General features: G+C 40.5%; 1 protein-coding gene across 8 annotated transcripts in view; it reads right to left on the bottom strand.

Annotated features, from left to right (window-relative positions):
- astn1 (astrotactin 1) overlaps positions 1–25,281 on the bottom strand; it is a 422,909-nt gene that overhangs the window by 11,880 nt on the left and 385,748 nt on the right. For all 8 annotated transcript variants that reach the window (XM_030401856.1, XM_030401857.1, XM_030401860.1 and 5 more), the window contains 3 exons: positions 10,728–10,863; positions 7,776–7,876; positions 5,615–5,798 (listed from right to left, as the gene is read on the bottom strand). In XM_030401856.1, coding sequence (XP_030257716.1) covers positions 5,615–5,798; positions 7,776–7,876; positions 10,728–10,863 — 421 coding nt within the window. The remainder of the gene's footprint in view (positions 1–5,614; positions 5,799–7,775; positions 7,877–10,727; positions 10,864–25,281) is intronic.

Raw genomic sequence — 25,281 nt, 5'->3', positions numbered from 1 at the left:
CAAAGTAAACAGTCTGCTGTGATTATGATTATGATTTCCTGAGAGAAATTCCAACCATAACAATACTTATTATCACAAGAACTCCTATGATTAGAGAGACTGTCATGTAAAAACAAAGAAAATAAATAGGAGAAAAATCAAATCTTTTTCAGTTCATCAAAGGGCGCGGAGTCCGACCGCCGACATGTTCAGGATTGAACCGAGGCCAGGGTGGAGGATTTTCTTTCAGCCGAGCCAAAACATCCAGCATTTATACATCAACAGCCAGGCGACGTGCTTTCTATGATGGGTGCTCCCCGGGTGATGACAAGATCTGGCCCTCAGGAGAACAAGTGTCAAGCTTTGGAGAGACGGCCTTTCGGTGAGTTTATGGTTTGAGTTAAAACGTCACGCGATGTTGCATGAAAAAGGCAACAAAAATGTCCTCCGCGGGATGCCAAATGGTCTCGTCAGTGAGATTCGATCTGTTTCTAAAAACAGCAGATCTGAATATCTGCTGCCACAAGAAAGATAAAGCCACATTTGTTCATTCATTTGGTTCCAGATATTGCTTACTTGGCTGATGCGAGTTTACATTGAGTCAAGGCCTGAGCTGAGCTCTTGTTATCTGTATTTTGACTAGCTAATGAAAATCTAGTTTATTCAGACCTCATTGTTTGGGAACTGGGGAATTCTCTTTATAAAACATCGAGCTGATTTGGGAAGATGAACCGCTGTGTGTGTCTGTGGTCTGTACAGTATGTGGTGTGTGTGTGTTGGTGCGTGTGTGCTCGAGGGGAGCCTGTCTGCACTCTTGTTTACTGTCGGCGGTACCACAGATGTGTTGTTTGGGCGAGAGAGGTATATTCTCTCTCAAGCGAACAAAGAAATGGTGATTTAAGAACAAACCGCAAACAAAAGGGACCTAAAGAGGGGCCGGCTGTTACGGAGAACAAAGACTGTCTACATTCTGGGCAGATTTTACTGTTGCGGATGTTATTTGCTGTAAGGTTGTTGAGTTTTAGACTTCTAATAGTGCTACGGAGCTGTGTTGGAGGACACACAAGCACATGCATGCAGGCACATGCTGGCGACGTGATCAAAAGTCCCACTAGTGGCTTCATATGTCATATTACAGGTGGTGTTTATAGATTAGCCCAAAAATGACAGGGCATGTTTGCTGTTTCAAGCTCTTAGTCTTTTTTTCTTGCTTGAGGATCGCAAGAATGAGACTCACGGTTAATTCAGACTAAAATGAGATTACTGTCGGCTTCTGATTTTGAATGCATCATCCACGCCATCATTGTTTCTGTCTCAGATCCTGTCCTCAACGTGTCCTTTTCACTCGTCAGAGTCAGACTGCCCCGGCAGTTCATGTCGTTCAGAATGCTCGGCCCTTCTATCGGACTGGTCGGAGATCTCATATTACTCCTAATGTGGCCCTGCTGCACTGCCATTCAATTCCCAAATAGTTTTTAAGATTACTTTAACTGTTATCACTTGTAAGGCACTATATGGCTTTGCTCCTTTCTATATTTCTGCCCTACTAACCCTCAAACATCAGTGACTGGCCTCAATCAACCAGAAACCATTGCCTCTACCACTGAAGCATGGGATGGAACGGTTTCATGATAAAGTATGATTATCCTGATCCTGATACTTTTTATCAAATTGGACTTGATGTGTTTTTTTTTTTCTCGGGCATTAAAATCTTATATTGTCCCATCAGTACCACCACAGTCCAAACATTACGGGGAAGGTGATTGCTCTCCTGCGGTCCTAACACCCAGACTCTGGAACAATCTCCCCACTGATTAATTTTGCTGAGCACGTTGGCAGTGTTAAACAACTGAAAAATGAAAACTGTTTTCAGGCACAGGTAGAGGAAACAACAGCTAATAAGTACAAGTCGTGCCAGCTGATGATATCACAGGCCTGTGATTTGTTATGGGATGTATTACAATTGCAGTTATGATATTCGGCGTGTAACCTTTCTAATCCCGAATCGAGTTTGTTCGGATGTGTTTGCTGGATGTGGTCATAAGGTTTTCTATAATTTATACTATTGAGATTTATTGTGAACAGTAAGCTTTTCGGGGAAGCTGAACTTCAACGGTCGATCACACAGGTGAACTTGTTTTTGTTGAGTCCGCACTGATGATAGGTCTGAATCTTAAACATGTGTCTGTAACGTCTAACACAGAGTAGGTGTGTGGTTGGTGAGGATCCGTATCTATCTGAGCTGCTGGGGGCTTTGATTTTGATAGTTTCTGAGATCCAGACACTTTACGCTTAGGTAATAAGACAAAGAGGAAAAGGAGGAAGAAGAACAAGACCAAGAGGAAGGAACAGGACCCAGACAGAAGCACGGCACTGGATGCGTAGACTCCTAATGAATTGGTAGGTTGAATAAACAGTAGTATCTCTGCACATCCCTGATGTTTACCAGCGTGACTCCGCTGTGATACTTTATACCAACAAACCATCGGCTTAGGAAAATGTCGAAGGATATAATCTGTGTCCTAAAATGACCATAATGTTTATTCATAAGATACAAATACAAAGTTCAGCTGAATGACAATGATCAAGATGATCTGATGTGCTTCTACAGGACGAGGCCAACGTCAATACTGGATTCTTGAAAAGCTGGAAACTTTGAATGACCCTTATTTTGGTTTGCTAAAAATGATATCAGTCGTATTTTTGTCCTGGCGTCAGTGCAAACATTTGTCTGCTGCATTTGTTTTTCCCAACTGTTGAATAACGTCAGACAAACAAAGTGTTTGACGCCATGGGGAAGTTGTCAGCACACTTAGACACACAGCAGTGGAGCCGTAAAGGCCATTAACCTCTCGGCCTGCCCGCTCGCTGGGTAGACAGCTATAACTATAGACAGCTCTGCTTCACGTTCAGTACGCAGTCTATCCTCACACCAAAACCAGATATGTCGGAAAGTCTAATGTTCATTTGATGACTTGGCTAAACAAAACATGTTTATACTTCCTTCCCCTGTTTCCAGGCCTCACCTTGAATGCACTCCTCTTCTGCTTTTCCAGCTCTGAGGTGCCTTTATTAGCATTAATCACCCCTCCCTTTAACTAAATTGGGGGGCTGTTAATCTAAGTGTATTTTAATGGAACACTTCAGAAGCAACTCCCTCAATTACATCAACTCTTTCCAGCATGGTCCCTATTAAAAACAACCTTTCATTAAGGGCGGGGGGAACCCACAGACACAGAGAGCAACACAGAGAATTAAGGGAGCCTTGGCTAATCAGTTTCACCTGCCAAAGTGAAAGCATGTACCACAGACTGCCATTTATAAGTGTATTTTATGTCCGACACATGGCTCTGTTTATAAAACATTAAGCCACAATTTTACATTATGGGTACTTATCCGTAGTTTGGGGGGAAATGTGGGGCCCTCCCTGGTTGTGCGTTACTAAATGGCCCCGGTGATGTCACAGAAGTTAAGCTCACTCAGCTTCCTCGTCAGTTTGAATGAATTTTCCCCGTAACTCTAATTCACACAAACAAGCACCCGGAATCAAAGAGAGTGCTTTGGAAGCTGGGAGCGGAACATCTGCCCACCTCTGAGAATCAAAACAAGAGTCACACACCGCCGGGCTTTGAATGGGCTGATACCGCGGAGATTTGGCAGATAGGAGCCACTGTAGGACGTGCTTGTAACTGTGCAAGGGAAAAAGGGCAGCATTATTATTATAGCATAGTTTTCCAGATGTGTGTGTGTGTATATATATATATATATATATATATATATATATATATATATATATATATATATATATATATATATATATACATATGTATATACATATATAATATGATTTTTCGCTGCTAGGTGTCGAAATCAAAAGAAAACAAAAGGTATAAGCAGTGTGGGATCATGGGAGTTGTTGTCTTCTTTGCGAGTGATGGACCAGATGAAATACCTTAACATGACAGATCTCTCACGGTTCCAACATTGCTGGAAACATTTGGAATAATGTAAGTTACGGAACTCAACAAAATACATTTTAAAAAGTTGTAGTCATTTTAAGACATTTGAATGCAGAAATGAAATTGTATCTTTAAATCTTTCAGGGGCTTCGACCAAAAGTGGCACTGCTGACAGCACAAGGGGGCTACATCAGGGGCCTGCAAACTTAAGCGCCATTAAAAAGGTGACAGCCGCAAAAGTGTCAGTCGTTGTCGCTTACTTAGCCGCGTGCCTCTTTCTTGACACCTCACCACTTCGCCACTTTTTTCCCTTTTCTCTGCAGCACATGAAAAATTGGCACTAGTGCATAGTCCTGTGTTATTTAACCCTTGCAGCACGCACATAGGCGGTCAAGCTGTAAAAATTATACATTTAACGAAAAGCTCAATCAGGGCAAGGTATGGAGAAGGTCCAGTGCGATGTCACTAGTATGCTGCAAAGGTTATGTTGCTGTTAGCGATCGACCTTGTCCTACAGCTAGTTGGCATGTCTTCAGGGAGAGAATGTCTGTGAATGTGCACCATTATTCTCACATTTAAACAATATAATGCCTCCTCCTGTCTATGATGACCCCTTTTCTCTCAGTCTGACTTCCCCGAACCTGTCTGTGGCACTCGGCCCTACTCTTCCTGTGAAGACATAAGTGTTCCAAAACTACATTTGAATTACTACTATTTTTTAAACAGCTGCAAACATTGCTCGAACAGGTGAAGTGCACATGTTGAGTTTTATGTTGAGTATCATGATTTAGTAGATAGATAGATAACTTTATTCATCCCCAAGGGGAAATTAGGTCATCATAGCAGCGGTACAAGTACAATCAGCACACTTGATGGTTTGTAGTAAGTCTTCTACAAGTGAGCTCTCTGAATCACTGTTAGGATGGGAAGAGTTTCACGTGAACAGTGAGGAGTAAAGTCATCACTAATGGAGTATGTCTGTAATGTTATTTCAGTCCTTTTCTGCCATATGCTTCATGTTCATGGACTGCAAAGTAAAACTGTCTGGCTTTTCCAACTTATTTGAAACTGCTGGTGAGAGGACTGTCTCTTCAAATAGCACTTGTTCACACCAAACCAACCCAGACTCTTGTCTAGTTGCCACTTGCCTTCAATCTTGCAGCCAGGCTGCACTGTTATTGTTCGGAGACGTCAGTGTCAATTGTAAAAATTCAGTACAACAGATTTAATTTTCTTGGTGGGAGGACAACTAATGAATGGAGTCGGCACAATCACATTCACATAAGTCTGCAATTTCAGGGACTGATTACAGTGAGCACAGTCGACACATTATCAAAATGGCTCAGTCTTTTGGTATTCAGCAAAAGTCTGACTCACAGACTTGTATATTGTTGGGTCCTTCTGATAAATTGGCTATCAAGCTAAAGTTGATGATCAATTTGCTGGAAGGAATGCATGTTTCTGATCTGAGGTTACATATCCAAGACGTGGACACTTCCGAAATACTGAATACTGAACTGAATTCCAAACGTTTGACAGTCTCGCTGCTTCTATCTTTTCCTTCCTCAGCTACTGCAGTGTTGAAGCAAAAACTGGCTTTCTGGTGTCCAATCAAGTCAGAGAATTGCATTAATTCCTCCGAAGGCAGAATATTCTCAACAATCTGACAACTGTACCTGGGTCCTAGCTCATCCTCGCACCGCCAGGTAAATTCTCCGAAGCTCTCGTAGCGCTGGTTGTAGTGGTAGAGTACACGGTGGAGCGTGGGAGCGCCAAGGTCCATCAGAGTATTGTAGGCAGTCTGCTGCTCCTTCCCACTGGTGTAACCATTGAACAGGTTATAGATTTTATCGGCTATTTCTGAAATGACAAACACAATCGTACATGGAGGTCAACAACTTGACAAATATTGTTATTCTTGCCTCATCTACCAATTATTATCTTGATTACTCACTGGGTCTTTAACAAAGTTTTGATGACTTAGTGCAAATTCAGGGAGCCAGCACATGATTGGAATATCCATCGATTACATGAGCACCAAATTGGCCTGTTTAAAGATTTGAAGAGTTGATCAACTTTTACTGAAACCTCCCTTTCTCCTCAACCATACCATTCTTCGAGGGGTTCTTCCATCTTACTTCCATATTAAATTGCCAAGGTGTCCACCAAAATCACCAAAACATTACCTAACAGCATGAGCACTGATGCCAAAATGTAACTCCCATAAGACTCTGGTGATGCCACTGGTTGCAATGCAACCGGTAGCTTTCTACAAGTTGTTATATCTAGGCTGACAGAAAAAAATAAATATTGAAAAGGAATGATTAAAATAAACTGCATGTATATCAGGTTCATCCCTGCGTGATTTAGGTTCAGGGGCCACACAAAATCTTTTCTGAGAGGTTTTTTTAAAAAAAAACCCTGGTCTAAAATGTAAAACAAAAAAAGTGAGAAATAAAATTTCAAATTTGAAATATCATAAACCCCAAGGCAAAAAAAATAAAAAATGGAAATTCGTATTACTGCCCAAAACCCAAAGATAACAAAGGTGTAATAATTACTGTTGAATAACTGTTGAATTCAGCATATCACCAGATTAACTACTAAATGCTGCTAACTGTAGCTGCCGTTGGCCCATTGGTTCAGTTAGCCATGCAGCTAGCAGTCGGGATGCTCAATCAGACCACCAGTTGGTGCTTACACTGCTAGCACGGGAGCTTTGGACCGTGACCGAGCGCTAGCTGCTTAGCATGCTAACGCTTGTATTTCTTCAACATAATACGTATATGTCATGTCATAAGGAGATTATTTTTTTGTCACTCGACTATTCACTTTGTGTTTTGAAACTCCAGAGACACTGTCAGGGTTTGATGTGCTACTTCCTAACTTTTCTCTCCAAAAAGTACTCAACACCAGAAGATCTGTACAAACATGGGGCATGTCTATGAAGTCTCCATCAGTGAAAATGTGATGTCTTTTTCTACTGCAGCAGCACTTTGCAGTTTAGATTAATACAACAGATGTCATTTTATATGCATATTTCCACATCAATAACATTTTTAAATTAATAAATCAATAACATCAAGCCAAAGAAGTTGAAGATTTGTCTTCCAATGGGAAATCATTTCGTCATGGATCACCAGTTTGGTAACTTATCTACCTGTCCTGGTTAATCATGCCATTAAAATCTCGTCAGAACAGAGCCACAGACTGGAAGTATTGTATTTCACACCATTCATGCATTTCCAGGGATTAGAATCAACAGTGAAAGCCAGTAGTGTCACACTTCACTGGCTGGAGCATTTTTGCAAGGCTCCGCAATAACATCTTCACTATAAATCTCTCACTGGTGCAGAGAGTGGCAAAACATTTCACCTCCGAATCATATTTCATCTATGAATATAAGGAAATAAAACATTTTTACAGTCAATATCCTCATGGAATTGTAGTGTACAGTGTCTATAAACAGTCCGACTCCAGAGAGGAAAACTCTGTGACTTTATGGCTCGCTCTATGAGCTGATCTTTAACAACAGAAGAAGCAAAGGTCTGCCCTTTCAATTAACTTATATTTGGTTACTAGAAAACTGAAAACACATTTCTCCCTAATTTTACGTTCTTTTAACTTCAATTCAACATCGCTGACTGACTAAATCATTTTAATCCAATAAACAACCCATATTGAATCAGTCATGACTAATGAAATACATAAAAGCAGCCCAACGTAGATTCCTACTTTCACTTGCAGTTTGAGCACGAGGCTCGTCTGTGTGAGCCACCTGTGACCAGTACTGAAAGATGATTCACCTTTCTGACTTTAGTCTGTGTCTGTCCTCACCTTGTGCTTTGACGTCATCCACAGTGGGACATGGAGTTTTGATGGTGACCTCACTCGGACTGGAGCGGCGCCCTGTGTTGTCTACTGCCCAGAGCCGGAACCTAGACACATAAACACACGCACACACATAGAACGGATTATCTGCTGCGGATTGAGAGGGATGAATTAATTTTCTCTCACAAAACTAATCCAGGTATTTAGCTTTTTCCGTCAATGGAGCTTGATAAATCTGTAGCAACACCACCTCAGCAGCAGCAAAGAGCATTTCATGCAGCTGCTGATTCAATTAAAAGTCTTTTTTTCTGGTTGGAGATATGAGACTGCTTTATCAATACAGGAGTTTGACTAGAGCCAGACTCACAATTATATAAAAAAAAGTAATTTCACTGAATGAATATCTCCACCTAGTGAGCAAAACACAAACTGCATCCACCTGCAGCACTAAGGACTTAGCCTGACAAAACAGTAGCAGAGGGTGGAGAACTGTAGGAAAATAACCAGTTGCATCGCATGTGTTATTATCAGTGTATGGACAACTAATTAATAACTGCATTAAATGGTAAAACCATGAATGGACTACAGATACGCGCGCTGCTTGAAAAGAGACTTGATGCATTTTGAGCATAAAACCTCTCCAGCGTCTTCAAAGATGTAACTTGCAGCTGCATAGTGTGTTTTCTGTGTCATGCTTACATAATAGAGTGTACATACTTCTCCCGAGACAACTTTTTTTTTTCCTCTACAGGGCACCGGTGTCGAGCTTTGTGAGGGCTCTGAAAATATAAGGAGTGTGCAGCGCCCTGAAGGGAGAGACGAGGCCTTGGCTCGGAGAGATGAATGAGCTGCCAGACGGGATAGAGAGAGCGGGAGCCCCGCTGATGCCGGGATTAAAAGGGCATGTGTAGCTGCTCACTCAGCCCACATACATCAAAACTGTTTGAAGGGGCTCCGTCCTCGGGCCTCTCGCCCCTTTTTTTCTTCTCCTTTGTTTTGTTCTTACACTCTTTTCCGCTGTACCTCCCTCTTGATCTTTTTCTCACTCTGTCTGGACCCCACAATTCGCCCCTGCTTCTTTATTTCTTTCTCTCCACCTTGCTCTGTTTCCTTTCCCCCTCTACGAGGTGTGTGTGGCTTCCCCCTCTGGCAGGCTGTCTGTGAGATAAGTGTCAGCATGTGTATGAGAACATCTAAGCATCCGGTGTGTGTATCTGTGTGTGTGTGTGTGTGTGTGTGTGTGTGTGTGTGTGCTCCGAGAAAGAACTACATCTTGGCAACTGCATCACATTGTTCAACTTCTTTACTCGAGCATGCACAAACAGAATACTGAACTATTGGAAATAATGTCTTACTGTAACCTGAAATACCCCCCCGAATTACCCAATCTTATCTTGATTCAAACTCTTTGTGCTAACACTCAATGGCCTACTAGACCAAACCCTACCTTAGCTGCAACCCTTGTTCAATAGTCTGAAAGCTCTGAAAAGGTGTCACAGCCAGCACATTGGGTGCAGTCTGTGGGAACCTCACTTGCAAATAAACACACTCTTTCCTGAAGGACTATGAATAGAAATGAATGTGGAAAGATACTGTGGTCATGAATTTATAATTTAAGCCTGCACTGACCTATTGGCCTGGGTTGGCTCATACGATGTTAATAATGCACAACAACTTAGGAAAAGATATTAATTAAAATAACCAAGGTTTCACAGATTGCAGGATAGAGCCAGACTCAACTGTTTAGGTTGACATAAATAAGTCTATATAAATAAGTGTTCTCAGGGATGTGTTGGATGAAAACTGCTCATTTTGAATGATGATAGTTTGAAGCTATAAGTTATAAGCTATAACCGTTTTTCTGAGAGTGTACTTTTTTCATTCTCTGTTCCCCTCATTCGTCCCTAAAGATAACAGGTGGTTGTGAATTTAAAAGAGTATGCCTTCTTTGTTTTAGGATATAAGGAGATTAGATATTTGCTATCTTACGAATGGTTGCATGAGATCAATTCTCTCCGTTTGTTCAAGACAGAGCTAACAGCCAGCTAAGTGATTAAGTAGCCTCACTAAGCACAGCGTGCTATTTGATTTTGAGCAGCAAAAGAAAAATCTTTCTTCCAGTTTAAAGTGGCTGTTTTTGATCTGCAGGCTGAACGTCCAAATGTGCAAGCAAACTGCTTTTTTAAACCAGGCACATTTGACAGGATGTATTTCCCATTGCTAACTTTCTGCTAACTTCAGGCTACACACATGACAAACACACAGCAACCAGTTAGATGTTGCATGCTACAGCTACTGTCTGTGACTACATTCTGTTTACATAGAATGTTTTGATACTATATACTAATTGTCTTTATAATTTCTGTGCTGCTTTGGCAGTTACAAGAAATCCGCATACATTACAGTTTTTTTTTCTGACAGGAAATAATCCAAAATGTCAATCAAAAGTGTGAAATGACACTTCCAATTAACTTTCACGAAAAGAAAACCAAATGTTTCTCCAAAGAAGATTTTTGTTTGTTCTCTCTGGTCTCTCTGGAGTTGTCTCACCACGGTTACAATTAATGTAATCGCTTCCAGCTGTGAAGAGGCCTGTTCCTCTATTGTCTTTGTGCAATGCATTGTGGGGCAGCTACATCAGCTGCACAGTCAGAAATCAATTGTTTATAGTATAAATTCTGATTTATACGGTTTAGCAGACTTAATTTTGTCACATTTTCATTGCGTACACAATACAAACTCAACACCTGCTTGATATTAGTAAATAGTATGGAAGTTTCTAAGTGCACAAACAGTCCAGCAGTGACATTTGCACATACTGAGTGGAAAATTATTTAGTTTTAATCTGAACACATTAGCAGCTTATTTTTTTCTGAGATCTGGTACTTGGTCAGTTTAGTTCACAACAGAATGTTCAGTGTGGATGTTCATCAGGAGAAGAAAAACGGAGCAACTTACATGTATGTGGTGTCAGGCTCCAAGCAGCGAATGATCATGCTGATGGAGGAGGACAGGAGGTTGGGGATGTCCCCTAACATCACACATGGAGACCTGGCTCCAGACAGGATGTCATCCACAAAGCTCAGAAGGGTTTCTGTGACAAAGAGAAAGACGGCGGGACATTTTGGTTAAAAATGCACCCGATGATTTCAGTTCAAACTGATTCATGTGCAGCTTGAGAAGATATTATCTGAAATGTCATAATTAATAGTTTAGGTCTGTATGTGTATTTGTCCTCCAAACAATTTCGCCTGCTCTCTTCTAATATAAAAATCTTTAAACTCTTTAGCTGGTAGAAGGCTCTGACATTAGTTCTCTTATCAGTTTGACTTCAGCCTACAAAATGAGACGGTTGAACAAATGTTAACTTCATTAATTGAAACATTTTTTAAAATGACTTCGGGGTGAGATGAGGACAGATCTGCTGAACCTCCCTGAGGTTAAATATGTATACAGTAAGGGAGTATGCTACTTTCGAAAGGGCAGATTAATGCAACTTGACATTAGACAGCAGCCCTCTGCTGCTCAGTAAACACACATCTTCACAAAATGTAAAACAGATGCACTGCATTGCTTCGCTCGGCCACAACACACACTTTAGGTACGGTAGAGTATGTACATGTAGGGCCTGTCCAGGAAAGTGAAAAAGGTCAGTTGGTGTTTCACAGAGTTCTGATTTTTTAATTCATTTTCAAAGGCAGCAATTCTGTCAGTGTGTGTGTGTGTGTGTTTTCAAATGATACCAAACATGTGTGACAGTGGGATTTTATTGACTGAATGTTCAGACACAGGCAGGGTCAGAACAATTTGACAGCAGTAATCAGGATATGACAGAGAGAGGCAAAAAGAACAGCATGTTCAGTGCCACGCTCAGACAGATGTACAGTCCATTCAGCCAACTTTACTGGTGCAGATGGATGTTCAAGGGCACCTTGATAACCTAGCTGATGATTTTTCTCAACTCCTACCTACCGCTACCTCACCCAAGTTTTGCGTCATCCATGTCTACAACCGCTTTGACACCAAGGTAATAAAACCAGCACACACAATCACACGCAGTAAGTAGGTGTAAAAGCCTTAAAAAAAAATCCCAATAAAATAAAGGTGAAGTGAAACTCTTGCGTAAAACAAATTTACAATACACTATTTTTAGCGTATGCAACATGATTATATACGTATTTCAAAAAAAAAAAAAATTGCAAAATATGTTTATAACTACATATTTTTAACAAGAGACCACTGAGTGAGAAAAGGACTTTTTATAGCCCTTTTAGAGGCAACACGACTGGGTATTTTTAATGAGTAGTCGGGACATTTTCCAGCTGTGTTTGTGCAGAGAGAACCAGGCGAGCCAAAACATGATCTTCTCCTCACCATCATCAAGTGTTTTGTGGGCTTAAACCTCACCAGAGAAGCACAACACTGTCATTACATAAAATTGAAATTGAAAAGTAATGTTTCAACATGTCCAAATGTTTCAGAAACATTCTTTGCCAGCACACACAGATATATTGATCACTGTCCATCTTTGATATTCAGGCATAATCACTTTAATCTTTCACAATGTCCCACATAATCGATGACATTAAATGCACATAAAAGATTGTTATTTCCCCGACTTTTACTGCTTTTATTTTCTCCTAAGTATCTTGCAAATTTTGCCTGTGTACAACTGAAAATCTACAGTAAACGCATTAAAGCACATTATAAAACATCTAAAAGATGAACTGCAAGCCACAAGCTGACTTGATGGAAAGGCATTTCAGAAGTGAACCACTGAATCAGATAGCACCTTCATTCGCCCGAGCCTCTCACATGCGAGAGATGCAAACTCCGACCTCCTCCTCTGCGTCCTCCTCCTCCACCACCACCTCCTCTTCAGGGCTTCTTTCCTGCTGCCTAGCCTGGTGGTGACACATGCTGCTAACTATGTTTTCCCAGCTGGCACTGCCTACGTCAAAAGGGCATTTGGCCACCGAGGTGTACCTTTCACTGTAAGGGGAAAAACCCTCTGCTTGGAAAAGCCGAGCCTATGTGTGTGTGTGTGTGTAAAGGTGTGTGTGTAAAGGTGTGTGAAGTGATGGGTTGCTCTGAGGTGGTCATCTGTGACCCTCCGCTACACAAGCAGTGCCTGTCTGTGTGTATTTATACAATATGTGTGTGTGAAGTGATGGACGCCCCGAGGTGGTCACCTGCGCAGCTCCTCCGCGGGAGCTCCCCACCCCTTGTGTGCGCCTGCATGTGTGTGTGAATATGTGTACTGTATGTGTGAGTGATGGGTGCTCTGAGGTGGTCACCTATGTCGACCCCAGCCTGTGTCACCAGCTGGTAAACAGGAGGCCAAGTGCCATGGAGTCAAAGAGAGAGAGCCTGAGGATGAAAAAGAAGGCGTGCGGCAGCTGTCAGAGAGAGGTGTTTACCCAGCGCAGAGACTGACACGCGAGTGAAAGATATAAACAGTGCCGGAGATGTAAATGAAAAGTGACATTGTGAGGCTTTGCACCACTTAGCATATTAATTGCTGGTCGGAATATCTGTCTCACGTTTAAAGAGGCGTACCAAAAGGAATGAGTGTTTGTACCCTCACAGTTTTCGGAAATATGTTAAGTAATTCTCAAGGTTCTGTCCTAAATGGGAACTCGCGACTGACATCAATCTTCATAAACAGTTACAGTCTGTCTTATTTCGCAATGTTAGCTATTCAGTTTGGATTGATGAATATACTAACTACTGTATTGGCCACGTTTACCACAACTGTCTCATACTGCAGGCCTTTATGAGGCTAACTAAAACACACTTATAAAAAACATGGTCTGCCGGTTGTGCTCTAGTTCTTACAAACAAATTGGCACAAATTCAATTTGCGTGTGGCTGGAAAAATAGGAGAAAAACAGCATGGGAGCGTTTTATTTTCCCCTTCGGCTACAGTAGAGAGCAAGAAAAACACAGGACGGAGAGGGGTTAAACCATTTCCCGTGTTTACTTTTCTGTCACATCTCACTGTAAGGGCTCTGATTCTTTTGGTCTGGACAAACCAACAGATTGGCTATGTACTTCTTGCATGCCACCTCATGACCGCTGAAGCAGAACACTGTAGTGCTTTTTCAACAGGGATTTAATGTGTGAGTCAGTTCTAAAACATGCTTCTTGAGCTGGCAAATACTGTTTTACTCTGTATATTGAATCAACAAGTCTTCCAACTTAGATGACAAAGCTTGCAGTTGTCATTACCTTCTGAAACAGCCCTTGCGACACAGAGCATAGTGCCTACGCTGACAGAATGACATTCATAACACATATGAACACAAAAGTTTTTGAATAAATAATAAGTATGACAGCTTCTGATTAGGCCATATCAATTTCAGGCTTTTAATCAACTACTTCTAGTCAGACACACCTACGTCTGGTTTAAGCACCCCCTATGCCCTATCAAAGCCCCAGCGAGTACAGATAAGGATAGAGATATACTGAGTTGGCTTAACAGATACAGATAATGGCATTCTTTCTCATTCCTAATGTTTTGCATTTAGCATGTAGTTTGCAGCAATTACCTCCAACAAGTAGGTTATTTTTTCACCCATGTCCGTTTGTTGGTTGGTTGTTTGGTTTGTCAGCAGGATCACACTACAACTACTGAAAAGATTTTCCATAAAAGAAGATGGGTCTTGGCTCAGAATAGACTCCTATTGGGTGCCATTCTGGTTTTCTCCTGCTGCCACTATACAGGTGAAGAATAAGTTACTGAGCTACCATTTTTCTTTTGCAAGTCCTGGTACCTCATTCAACTCATGTCATGATGAATTGGGAACCAGCTGTGACTGGGTGTGTCTGGGTTGTTAGGGTTGTTGCTTTCATATCTGCGAATCTGAATGTTGTCAACAACAGGTTAGGCTGCTGGGAAACCTCTGAGTCTTTGCCTTTGAGGTGTCAAGTGTTTGAGTTTGTATGTGTGAACAAGGGTGTGACTGCCAAAAGATCCCTTCATAGTCCAGCCAAAGCTAATAGATTTTTGACAGTGTGAGTTGTGAAAATCAAGTCCGTATCTCAGTCCTGGTAGTCACATTTAGGTTTATTGCCAGTGTATAGGGCTCAGTGAAGAAACACCATCTGGGGGTGCATAAAAAGGGAATTTTGAAACGAAAAGACCTTAACTTCCAGAGATAGCTACTCTGTTTTTTGACCAACTCACACTGCTGAGGTTTCCAGACAACATTGGTTAAAAAGCAACCAATAACTCCATCAACTTATGAAATGCATGAGTGAGATTGAGAACCTGTTATTTAAGATTTAGTTTAGTTCATTCAACCTTACGTAAGCTAACGAATGGTTGTGATCATGCTGAAAAGAAACTAAAACTGTCAGTGGATGAGATGCAAACCTTGCTTTCTGGTGTTAAAGGCTGATCCTTCGTACAGTCAGCCATCTAAACCATCTGATGACCAATTTCATTGTTTAATTTGTGACAGCCCAAGTGAAATACATAGATCTGAAGTTCTAAGCATTTGTCAAATGTACGGATAACTGTAGCTTGATAGAACACAAGTCTTGTTTTCATGGTCTTATCAGTCTTTTCTATTGGTAATAACATTTACTCATCAAGTTTTATACTTAGTTATTCGAACAAGGCAACATCGCTAAAACTAAGTCTGAAGAGACAACAATTTACAACCCCAGCTGTCAGTAAACATCGATCACAGCTTACGTCCAGTTTACCCACAGTTTTCCCCTTTTCGGCATTTACAGACAATACTTGCCATAGTTTTGTGTACACGCAGTTGTCTGGACACCACAATTTTTACCTCAAAATAGGGCTTTTGAGGTATTCTGACTAACTGTTGGCTTGTTGCATCTTGTCTGATCATCTGATTGCTCATGTTTCTTGCCCCTTTGGACTTAATGTTGGCACATTTCCAGATCTCTGCTATTTACTGAGTACAAAGTTAACCCAAATGATGGCCAAAACTACAAACATAGACCCCAAATTACATTCCTTTAGAAAACCTGTCCAGATAATCAGTTCTTTTGTTCTCTTGAACTACAAGGTATGTTTGGCCTCACCTCAGTCATGAATGTCAAGGCATGTATTTTGCCTTTGGCAGAGTGAAACTGACAGTGATTAGAAAAGTGTTAGCCAAGGACAGATGGGTGATCTATTGTCTGCTCTCACTCCCAAATCGCCTTTTTCACATGTTGTAAAGTTTGTGCAGAAGGAGCAGGATACTGGCTGAAAACGGATTGGCCATGAACCCTTTAACAAGCCCATGCTTTTACACAAAGTCATTGGCTCATTAAAACACAGCGTTGGTGCAGATATGGGTGTCTGAAAATATGAAAATACCTTAGAGGCTTTGGATCACCTTAGATCATGGTGGACCAAGACACATAACATTGTTACTTTGCGGTTTCAAGATCTGCCATCCACTTTTTATCAGTCCAATCTCTCCTGTCAATCTCCCCTCTGCTCTGTAAACCACCTGAAGCAGCAAAACTGCAGTACAGAGCTCACTAAAAACAGTTAGAGGAACCCCGCTGTGCACTGTCATGACTAGAGGAATGCTTTGAGTGGGTGGCCTGCTGGCTAGAGGAACAGAAAGTGCACCTTATTCAACTATAACAAATATCTCAAAGGAGACCTGTAGCATTGCGAACACCGTGTGCTGCCATGGCATTTATGGACATGACTCAACAGCAGGGGAATACAAAAAATACATAGAAACAAAATGTTTCTCCAGTGAGTTGATTGCTGACAGACAGCTAAAAAAATGAAATTGATTCTGGAAGTGAATCACAGCAATAGTTCACTCTTGACAGCTGCTGACTTGGCCAGCTGGTGACAGGTACTATGAACTAAAAAAATCCTAAGAAAAACAGTGAGTGAAGAATTCTGTCCTTTTGCACTTCTTTATTTTATTATCACCCGATTATTTCCTCTATAGGCTTGATTCCAGAGCCAATTAGAATTTCTGCCCAGGTTGCAAACTAGTCCCCTACAAGGATGATCACATATTCAAGGATATCCTTACTGTGAGCCAACCTTCATAAAGAAAAGCCATTTTCATTGTAGCATGGTTTCCAATGGAATCATCTATCGTCATCCTTAAAGTCTCTTCTCTGTATCTTATACAATGAACAGATTAAGGATTGTGGCTTAACAGCAGCTGAATGACACTTTGAAAAAAGGAAGCCGAAGGTTTGATGATTTATCCCATCTTGGAAGTGACAACTATTGGCAAGAAAGAGGTGAGCACATTTTGAGAAGCTCATATTTTTCAAAACATATTGAAATGCATTTTCTCTCTGTTGGTGTAACAGGCTGTACTTCCCACCATCTGAGGAACATGATCCTGCATTTCATTTCAACAGTGCAGGCCAGCCTCCTTATCCTAAGATGACATTCGTAGACCGTTAAAGGTTCAGTTGGGAAGTGTTGTAAATCTGTCTATTTAGTGAAATCAGTAAATCTGCCTGAGGCAGGAATTTGTAGCTTTTTCTGGGTTGGCATCAAAGATTGCAGGCAGCCACCTTGGGAGATGCTGTGAATGTGAAATGTGAGCATGATATTGAAATAAAAAGTTGATTATCTCGAATTTACGGCTATAGGCATAGATCTGCTTGTTTTTGCACAGGCGTTTGAACTCACCAGCCATTTGAAAATAAGAAAAACATAAATGAAATTCCATTTTCATGCATGCCACAGTCAGACTTGAATTTCACATTTTAAGGATTAGAGCTACAGCTGACCGCTATGGATTGGTTTGGCTCTGACTGGCTGTGGATGATACATATAAAATAGATAATAATAATAATAATAATGATGGTAATAATAATAATAATAATAATAATAATTATAATAATAATTATAATACGTATAATAATAATAATATAATAACAGCGATAGCAACAGTAAAGTAATAGTGTGGTCACTAAATAAGTGTGTGACCACACTAAACCTATCCCTCAAACGGTATTGTTCAAGCATAACTTAGCAACCGTAACAAGGCACAGTAGGTCTGTTAATTAGGGTGTCTCTGCAGAACGGAGAATTTGAATGTGCAGTGCAACTGTCAAATACTTTTTAGTTGGCCAATCAGAGAATTAAAGACCACTGTCACTCACAAATAAAATTTACCAAAACGCCAGCTGAACCAGTTATCAATGACTGCACTGATTCTGCGGATCACTTCACACTGTTTTAAGAGGGGAGGTACAGAAACACCTGGCAGTAACTGTAGAGTTGGGCGAAAGCTTTTGGAATTTTCGCCGTAGGATTGTCTTATGTCATTGTATTATCTTTTTGTTTTCGGGTGAGACAGTAACCATTTTGATTAAATTTAACTTATGTGTATTTGGAAAATTACGCAAGATGTTGCCTTAGATGCTGCTGGTGCAGCAGAGATGAAAGCTGTCAATGATGACGAAAAATGCTTGTTGCCTGGTGGCAGCACAGTGGCTAGAAACTATTCAGTGTCCATCCTTATTGTGCTAACACTGAAGAGACTTCAGAGCCTGTTGCTTCAGTGGAACTGAAAGGCACCAATCACACAGAGACTTGTCGCTAAAGGCACAGCATCCTCAAACGTGCCTCGGAAAATTATGTAAGGCTGAATAGTGTTAATTTATATTGCGTCTGTGTATTGGGGCTGCAACAGGCCAATCAAATGTAATTCATAGTAAAGCAGTGCTCTGCGACTTCCCTTTAATCCCAACCCTGAAAAGTTGAGTATACTTCGGTTCCTAAAAACTGCAAGAAAAATGTGAAGTGCAGAACAAGAGAAGAGCACGTACTGGGTGCACCGTACCATAGGAAAACAATGGTTTTGCTGGCAATGCATGTCTGGGTAACTCGTCTTTGGTTTGATCAATCGCTGAGTGACAAGCTGTGATTTCTACTTAATTTTTCACTTTCACTGCAAATTCTGCTTTAACTGAAGCCATAAACTTTTTTATGGGCAAATTTAAAATGTGTATAAAAAGAGGCAGATGGAAATGGAGTGCGTCTAATGAGTAACAACTATACTAAACATGACCAAACACCAAACTAATTCTTTCTTTGTGGACAATGGATTTACATCAGTTTGAGTAAAAACAGGCCCAATCTGCAATGGAACATCATGTTCAATATGATGACACACACCACACGCAGTTGTGGAGACCCAGTTTCAGAAGGGGGAGAGGCACAACTCTGAGGAACTTGTCATTCAGCTGGAGTTGTTTCCCCTCAACATTCTTAAAGTATGATTGGTTGGAAAAATCAAGGATCGCCAGGAGACTGATGTGAGTTATGGGATGTCTCACCTTTTGAAGTCCTGCCTGCTGTCGTCAGTTCAGTTGTGCAGGCCCAGACCCTCAATGTGCATGTGCACATGCATGCGTGTGTGTGTGTGTGTGTAAACACACCCGCCAATCCACTGCTGTTTTTCTCTGCTTCTTAATGGAAAGGACAGGTGCTTTAAATATGATAATGCTTTTACTGTGGGATTTTAATGTCCATCAGACATCAGACTGTCCTATATGGAATGAAAGAGGTCACACTTAAATAGTAGTCAACAAACTCTTAATAATAGAGTATGTTCTGATTCACGAGTGTTGTTTTATCATGCCAGGCATTCTTATAGCCTCCAAACAGGCTACATCCCCTCCAAAATAAGAAAAAGCACAACCCTCCTTATACCTTTAGACTTATCTCCAAACCACACACCCATTCTAACAATGGCAACATGTTGTTCCAACAAAGTATTTATTTCTCTGAAATTCAAACAAAATGTTGAACCTTACAGGAAAAACACAACCACCTATTTTTTTTTTGCACAGTAACTGATATTTTCTAAACCCACCCCATCCTTCATTAAAAATCACTGTCTATTATGGGCAAACAAATGCCTCTCTCTCTCTCTCTCTCTCTCTCTCTCTCTCTCTCTCTCTCTATCTCTCTCTCTATCTATCTATCTATCTATCTATCTATCCATCTATCCATCCATCCATCCATCCATCCATATATATAAAATCGACCAATTCAGTCATTTGTGGAACGAGGTATGAGGATGTGTTGCAAATATCACAATCATTTTTGATAAATAATCATCAGTAGTATAGATATTTGACTAAGTGGGTAAAGGCAAGTATTAGAACAAGTAGAAGAGTCTGGTAAGTTCAGAAAATGGCAACACTTTACTAGTATGAAGACCAAAATCTAAAACAATATTTAGGCTGATATGATGATGTTATGATATTCATATATTGTCAGTCTTTACCTTTGTACTTTATACACTGACATTGATATCAATATCTTATCTATTTCTGAGAAAGACAAGCAAATAAACATATTTCCCAAAATGGAATTCCTTCAAGTATATATTGTAAAAGCTAATGTTTCATAGCTGGCATGACATTAGCTTCATTTTCAGTCTCTCAGACAGGAGACGTTACGTGTTAACTGTGTGATTAATGGAATGTGAGTGCTGGAGTTGTGGGAGCACTTTGAATCCTCCTAAACTTCATTCAAAAGGCACCACGTTTCACTGTGAAAGCAGTCATCCACGAAAGCAGAAGTCAAGTTTAGTAAAGTACATGTCACGAACCTGATGAACTGAAAGGAAGGGGCAAAACAAGAGCGGAGCAAAGACTTGAAGAGAGCTAATGGGAAGTTTACAGTGCTGCGCATGCACACACACACACACACACACACACACACACTGCACAAACACAGATGCTGCCTGTAAAGGTAAACACTTCAGCTTAAATGTTATCCTTTCTCTATCCTTTAACAGGTTTCACTACGGGCTGCCTGGGAATTCATCCACTTCCTTGTAACTAGCTACAATTGGCAGCTACACACACACATACACTTATGGGCACACATACACACACAGACACACAGACACAGACATACACACACAGACACACAGACACACACACACACACACACACACACACACACACACACACACACACACACACACACATTTGGCAGCAAAAGCCTTAACAAATAACATCTGGACTTGGTTGCCTACCTTTCCATTGAATAAAAGGCAGAGACCAGCAACACAACAAGAACATATCACAGACAAACCCTTCACTGTTGTTTCTTGGCACTTGGTCACAACCACTACCAGGCCATGATGATTGGCCACACAGAGACAAGTGTTTTAAATTTCTGAAGAACAACATCCCATTGGGTATGAAAGGGTAATTGTTAAATAGAAGAAACAGAAGGAAGATGATAAAGAAGATGCGGTTGAAGAGGGGGGGATGGCCTGCAGGTGTCATTTTAAAAAAACAACCTTGCGTGAAAGAGCAAGAGGAACAGCCCTCCAATAGTGTATACTTTTTCCCAAATTGCATTTGCTCCACACCGCTGGGCAGCCGTTTGGTCACAGCAATATAATTCATTGAACATTCCATTTTCAAAGGGGCGATAAATTGTTTTATAATTTGATAGAAGTGCGTCTGAACAAATTGATAGCAGTTGCCGTGAGAGAGCTTTGCACGCCACCCGTAAATTTTGCCAAATACGTCAATAAAAGACTGTAGCACCTTGTACAAATGGAATACAAAAGTAAATAACATAATAGTAATATCATACCTTGTAAACAACCATGCATTTAAAAAACAATAAAACGTGCATATTCCATATCAGTGCTTTATATGCGTCTTTACATGAGGAGTAGGTCAAAATTTTGGCTTCTCCCAACATTTTTTTTCTATAATCACTCTTACATTATTTCCCTCACAATTGCTCTCAATTGAGCCCCCCTCTCTTACAGGCAATTCACACTGACAACATTTTTAAGTGCTTCTGGAGTGTTTGAGCTGTCCATCACTCGTTCGTCTCACGCAACCGATACGCTTCTGTTCCTCAGTTCACACCATCTTGATCCAAATGTTCTTTTTTCCTGACTGCTTAGTGAAGCACAATCCCCATTGGGGACCCTCAAATCACGCAGATTGCTATGAACTTGTGAACTAAATCTACAACAATCCATCAAGGTTCACTGCTTCAAAAATGAACTTTGCAGTTTGACTGAGGATTCACAAACAGTACCTGTTTTCTGCCTGCAAAAACTATGTTCTGTCTATTGATCTGACAAGTAGTTTTGGTTGGTATCAATATTAGACAGTGCAGATCATGGTAATGACAGTTCAGCCAGCAACCGCCCTTTCAACACCACAGGAGCTGTACAGATGAAAAGACAACTTATGTTCTGTGAGAGTGATGAATGTAACAGTGGATGGGTTGGGTGTCATGGTCTATGGCTACTATAATGTGTCAATCTTATTTTTATGACAGCCTATTAATTTCCTTCTTCATCGGCAGTAAGTTAGGGACAACCCGAAACCTTAAGTTGTAACTCCAGACCCTGAACCAAGAATATAACTGGGATATCTCTTCCTTGTTTTGATGTGAGATGGTTCCCTTTTTGACTTTTACTAATTTGGCACTTTTTCTTGTATTATGCAACATAGACAGTGCATCTCTTTTCAAAATGTAAGTTCTCTAACGCTGTCTACAGGTTAGTTAAAAGAGAAATTGTACTGATTTTACACATCAAAGTTTGCATCTCTTAGTGAGTACAACTGCATATGTGAAAAAAAGGGTTGTATAAAGCTTTCTGGACCTCTGTAGCTATTGCCTCATCTCTGCTTGAGGCAGCTGCCTTTTCATTAGCTGCTACTGGCATAACACACACCAAAATCTCCAACCTTTCGTCGGTTGTCATGGTGGGTAATGTAGCTAGAGGGCTCAGACTAAAAAAGATGATATATCTGGTTTGGCTGCACTGATATTCATCCAGAGCACTGTTAAATTGGTGAAGAACATTTTCGAGTGGAATCAAGGTTACCGTTGTAATGTGAGTGAAAACCTTCTAGTCCAAACCAGTACGCTCACAAATTGTTGCGGTAGACTGGTTCACCATTTGTTTCGTGTTTAAACACTAAAGGTTAAAGTAAACAACACGAGTTTGGACTTTAACATTGGTGACCACTCTTTGTTTCCAGTTCCAACCACAAGTGAATGTTTTCTTCTGAAGCATGACCATAATCATTCTTAAACCTTAAGCTTGTGTTTATTATTGTAACCATGGCAAAAAGGGTCCCATAACCTTAACACAGTAATTATCTTAACCAAAACCATGACCTTTCCCTAACTATAACACAGTCATTTTTGGGGCCTAAACCTAACCAGACATCAATTACAGTATCACACCAAAAAACTTTATTTTGGAAGGGACAAATTAATATGTCATCCTGCTTATACAGCTGTCAGATCAGAAAACATTTGTGTTGTTCTTGAGACCATGGAAAAGGAATGTGTTTTGTTATTTTATTTGTAGTTATAGACATATAGGTGGTATAATATGTGTCATGATAAACTGCCACGGTTCCTGCATGGACCAGGACATGAAGGCTCTCATATGTAGCTTTGATTAACATTTTATTAGCATTTTTACTTGATGATGGTACTACATGAAAGAGCTTGGGATCACAAAATGTTGAATTCATCATGAAAAAACTTTAATGTCTGTATCAACTTTCCCTTAAATGTTTTGTCTGGACCAAAATGAATGGGATGATTGACTGACTGACCAACAGCACTAGAGCCACATGCCTCTGGCCCAGCTAAAACACTTACCAATTTACCAATCATATTAAAGCATGCATTGGTAACAGGGTAAGCTGCTGAATGAGTCTGCAACAGCTGCAGTGTATTGCAGTGCTGGCTTTGCTGAAAGTGTCTCAGTTCTAACACTGGCACTTTTCATTTACAATAGCTACTGTAAGTTCAGAATTGTTTGTAAGGTTGCTGTCATGTTGACCCTCTGCAACAGTTTTGGGGTTCAGCTTCTTGAATCCTCTGTGGCAACTAACACTTAATCTAAATGCAATGTAATGCCTTCCATTTCAGACTGTACAAGCACAGTGCGCTCTGCTGTTCATTTGAATGCACTGTAAGGTTAGGTGTGGTATTTACAAGAAGGGTAACAAATCCACATGTAGAATGATATAAGCGGGGCAGGAGGTGAATCAGACAGTGCTGGTATGCTTTTACTGCAATGGTTTCCATTAATTGCATGACAGTACGCCAGAGAGACTGATTTACCAGTGCAGTTTAGCCTCTGACATACTGTTCATTTATCTTCCTCATGATGATGCCCAAAGAGGCCCATCAGCTTTTAAACAGAGGTTTCAGCAGGAGAACCCTTTTGTAACTGGCAGTTCAAAGCTGCTGTTGGGAAATACCCAGCTGATTTATGTGAGAAAATAATATACCGCATATAAAAATTCATTAGAATGAGCTTGGTGAGTTGTCACCAAAGTGTAAATGTTCCTGTTGTATCTAATGAAGTCAGCACCGTCTTGATTAAATGATTTAAAAAACATGAGCCGTGTCCCATCAGCTGCCTGCCTCTTGTGGTCAAAGGGCTCAGAACTTAGAGGAAAGTGTGAATCTAAATAACCTGACACTGAATGGAGGAAAAAAATTGGTACAAAAAGTGTATGTGCGTAATATGTCTTTGTATGTATTACATCATTATTTCATCTGGACGCCCAGCAGTCAAAGTGAGACACTGGCGGGAAAGCATTCCTCGAGGATGAGGTGTTGTTTTGTTCATCTCGGGGAGGCTTTGAGTTCTGAGAAAGGAGATTTTAAATATATTCCCTATGGAAACAAACAATCACAAGGATACAGTAAGAAGCCATTGATACAGTTCTTGAATCTTAAAGTTGACAAGGAAGCAAGGCCTCATGTAGTCAAGATTTTTTTGACCATTACTCTTTGGGTTGGCAAAGGAACACTTTTTATCAGGATGACATGAGGGAAGCTAGAAATCAAAATGAATACAAAAGAGAGGCCTTTGACAACAGTGGCAGTTTTGATTCAGGGTCACTCAATACTTCTAGGAATGACATACAATAATAGACTACATTCATTTCTTCAATATAATCTGAGTTCTTTGAAGAATAATAATGCTGTGCTGGTTTTTTGCTTTAGTAGTTCTCAAAATCAGGTCTGTGGACCTTAGTGCTCCTTACATGTGCTCCAGGGGGTCAAAAATGGGAATAATGTATTTTCACTAGCCTACAGTTTAATCCAAGTAACCCAATAATGGATGTGTGACTGTTTGTTCATGGGTTTTAATATGCTTTCTGCTCTAAAAAATTCTAAGTTATCGGAGTAAAATTCTGATCAGACAAGGAACCCTGGGACAAAATCTTATCAAATCGTTGTTTAATTTGTGGAAATTCAGGGGTTGTTGATGTGAAGTTTGAAAACCACTGCTCTAGCTAATCAAGTAGGTAAAATAACTGAGCTGTTCACAGGGTTAAGGTTAAGGTAAAGAGTGTAATATAAAAGATAGCTTACAGTATATAAATATTTTGAATGTGTCATATGTCAGTCATTATCTGCAGTCTTGAAGAGAGCTTCCTGTCCTGTAACATTTTGCTTAAGGGCAGTGTGTGATGGATCCTGATATAGGCCGGGGAAGGGTGCTCAAAGGTGGACATGGGC

The sequence above is a fragment of the Sparus aurata genome, chromosome 21 (genome assembly GCF_900880675.1).
Source record: "Sparus aurata chromosome 21, fSpaAur1.1, whole genome shotgun sequence".
Lineage (NCBI taxonomy): Eukaryota > Metazoa > Chordata > Actinopteri > Spariformes > Sparidae > Sparus > Sparus aurata.
This window is presented reverse-complemented; position numbering and strand designations above follow the sequence as displayed.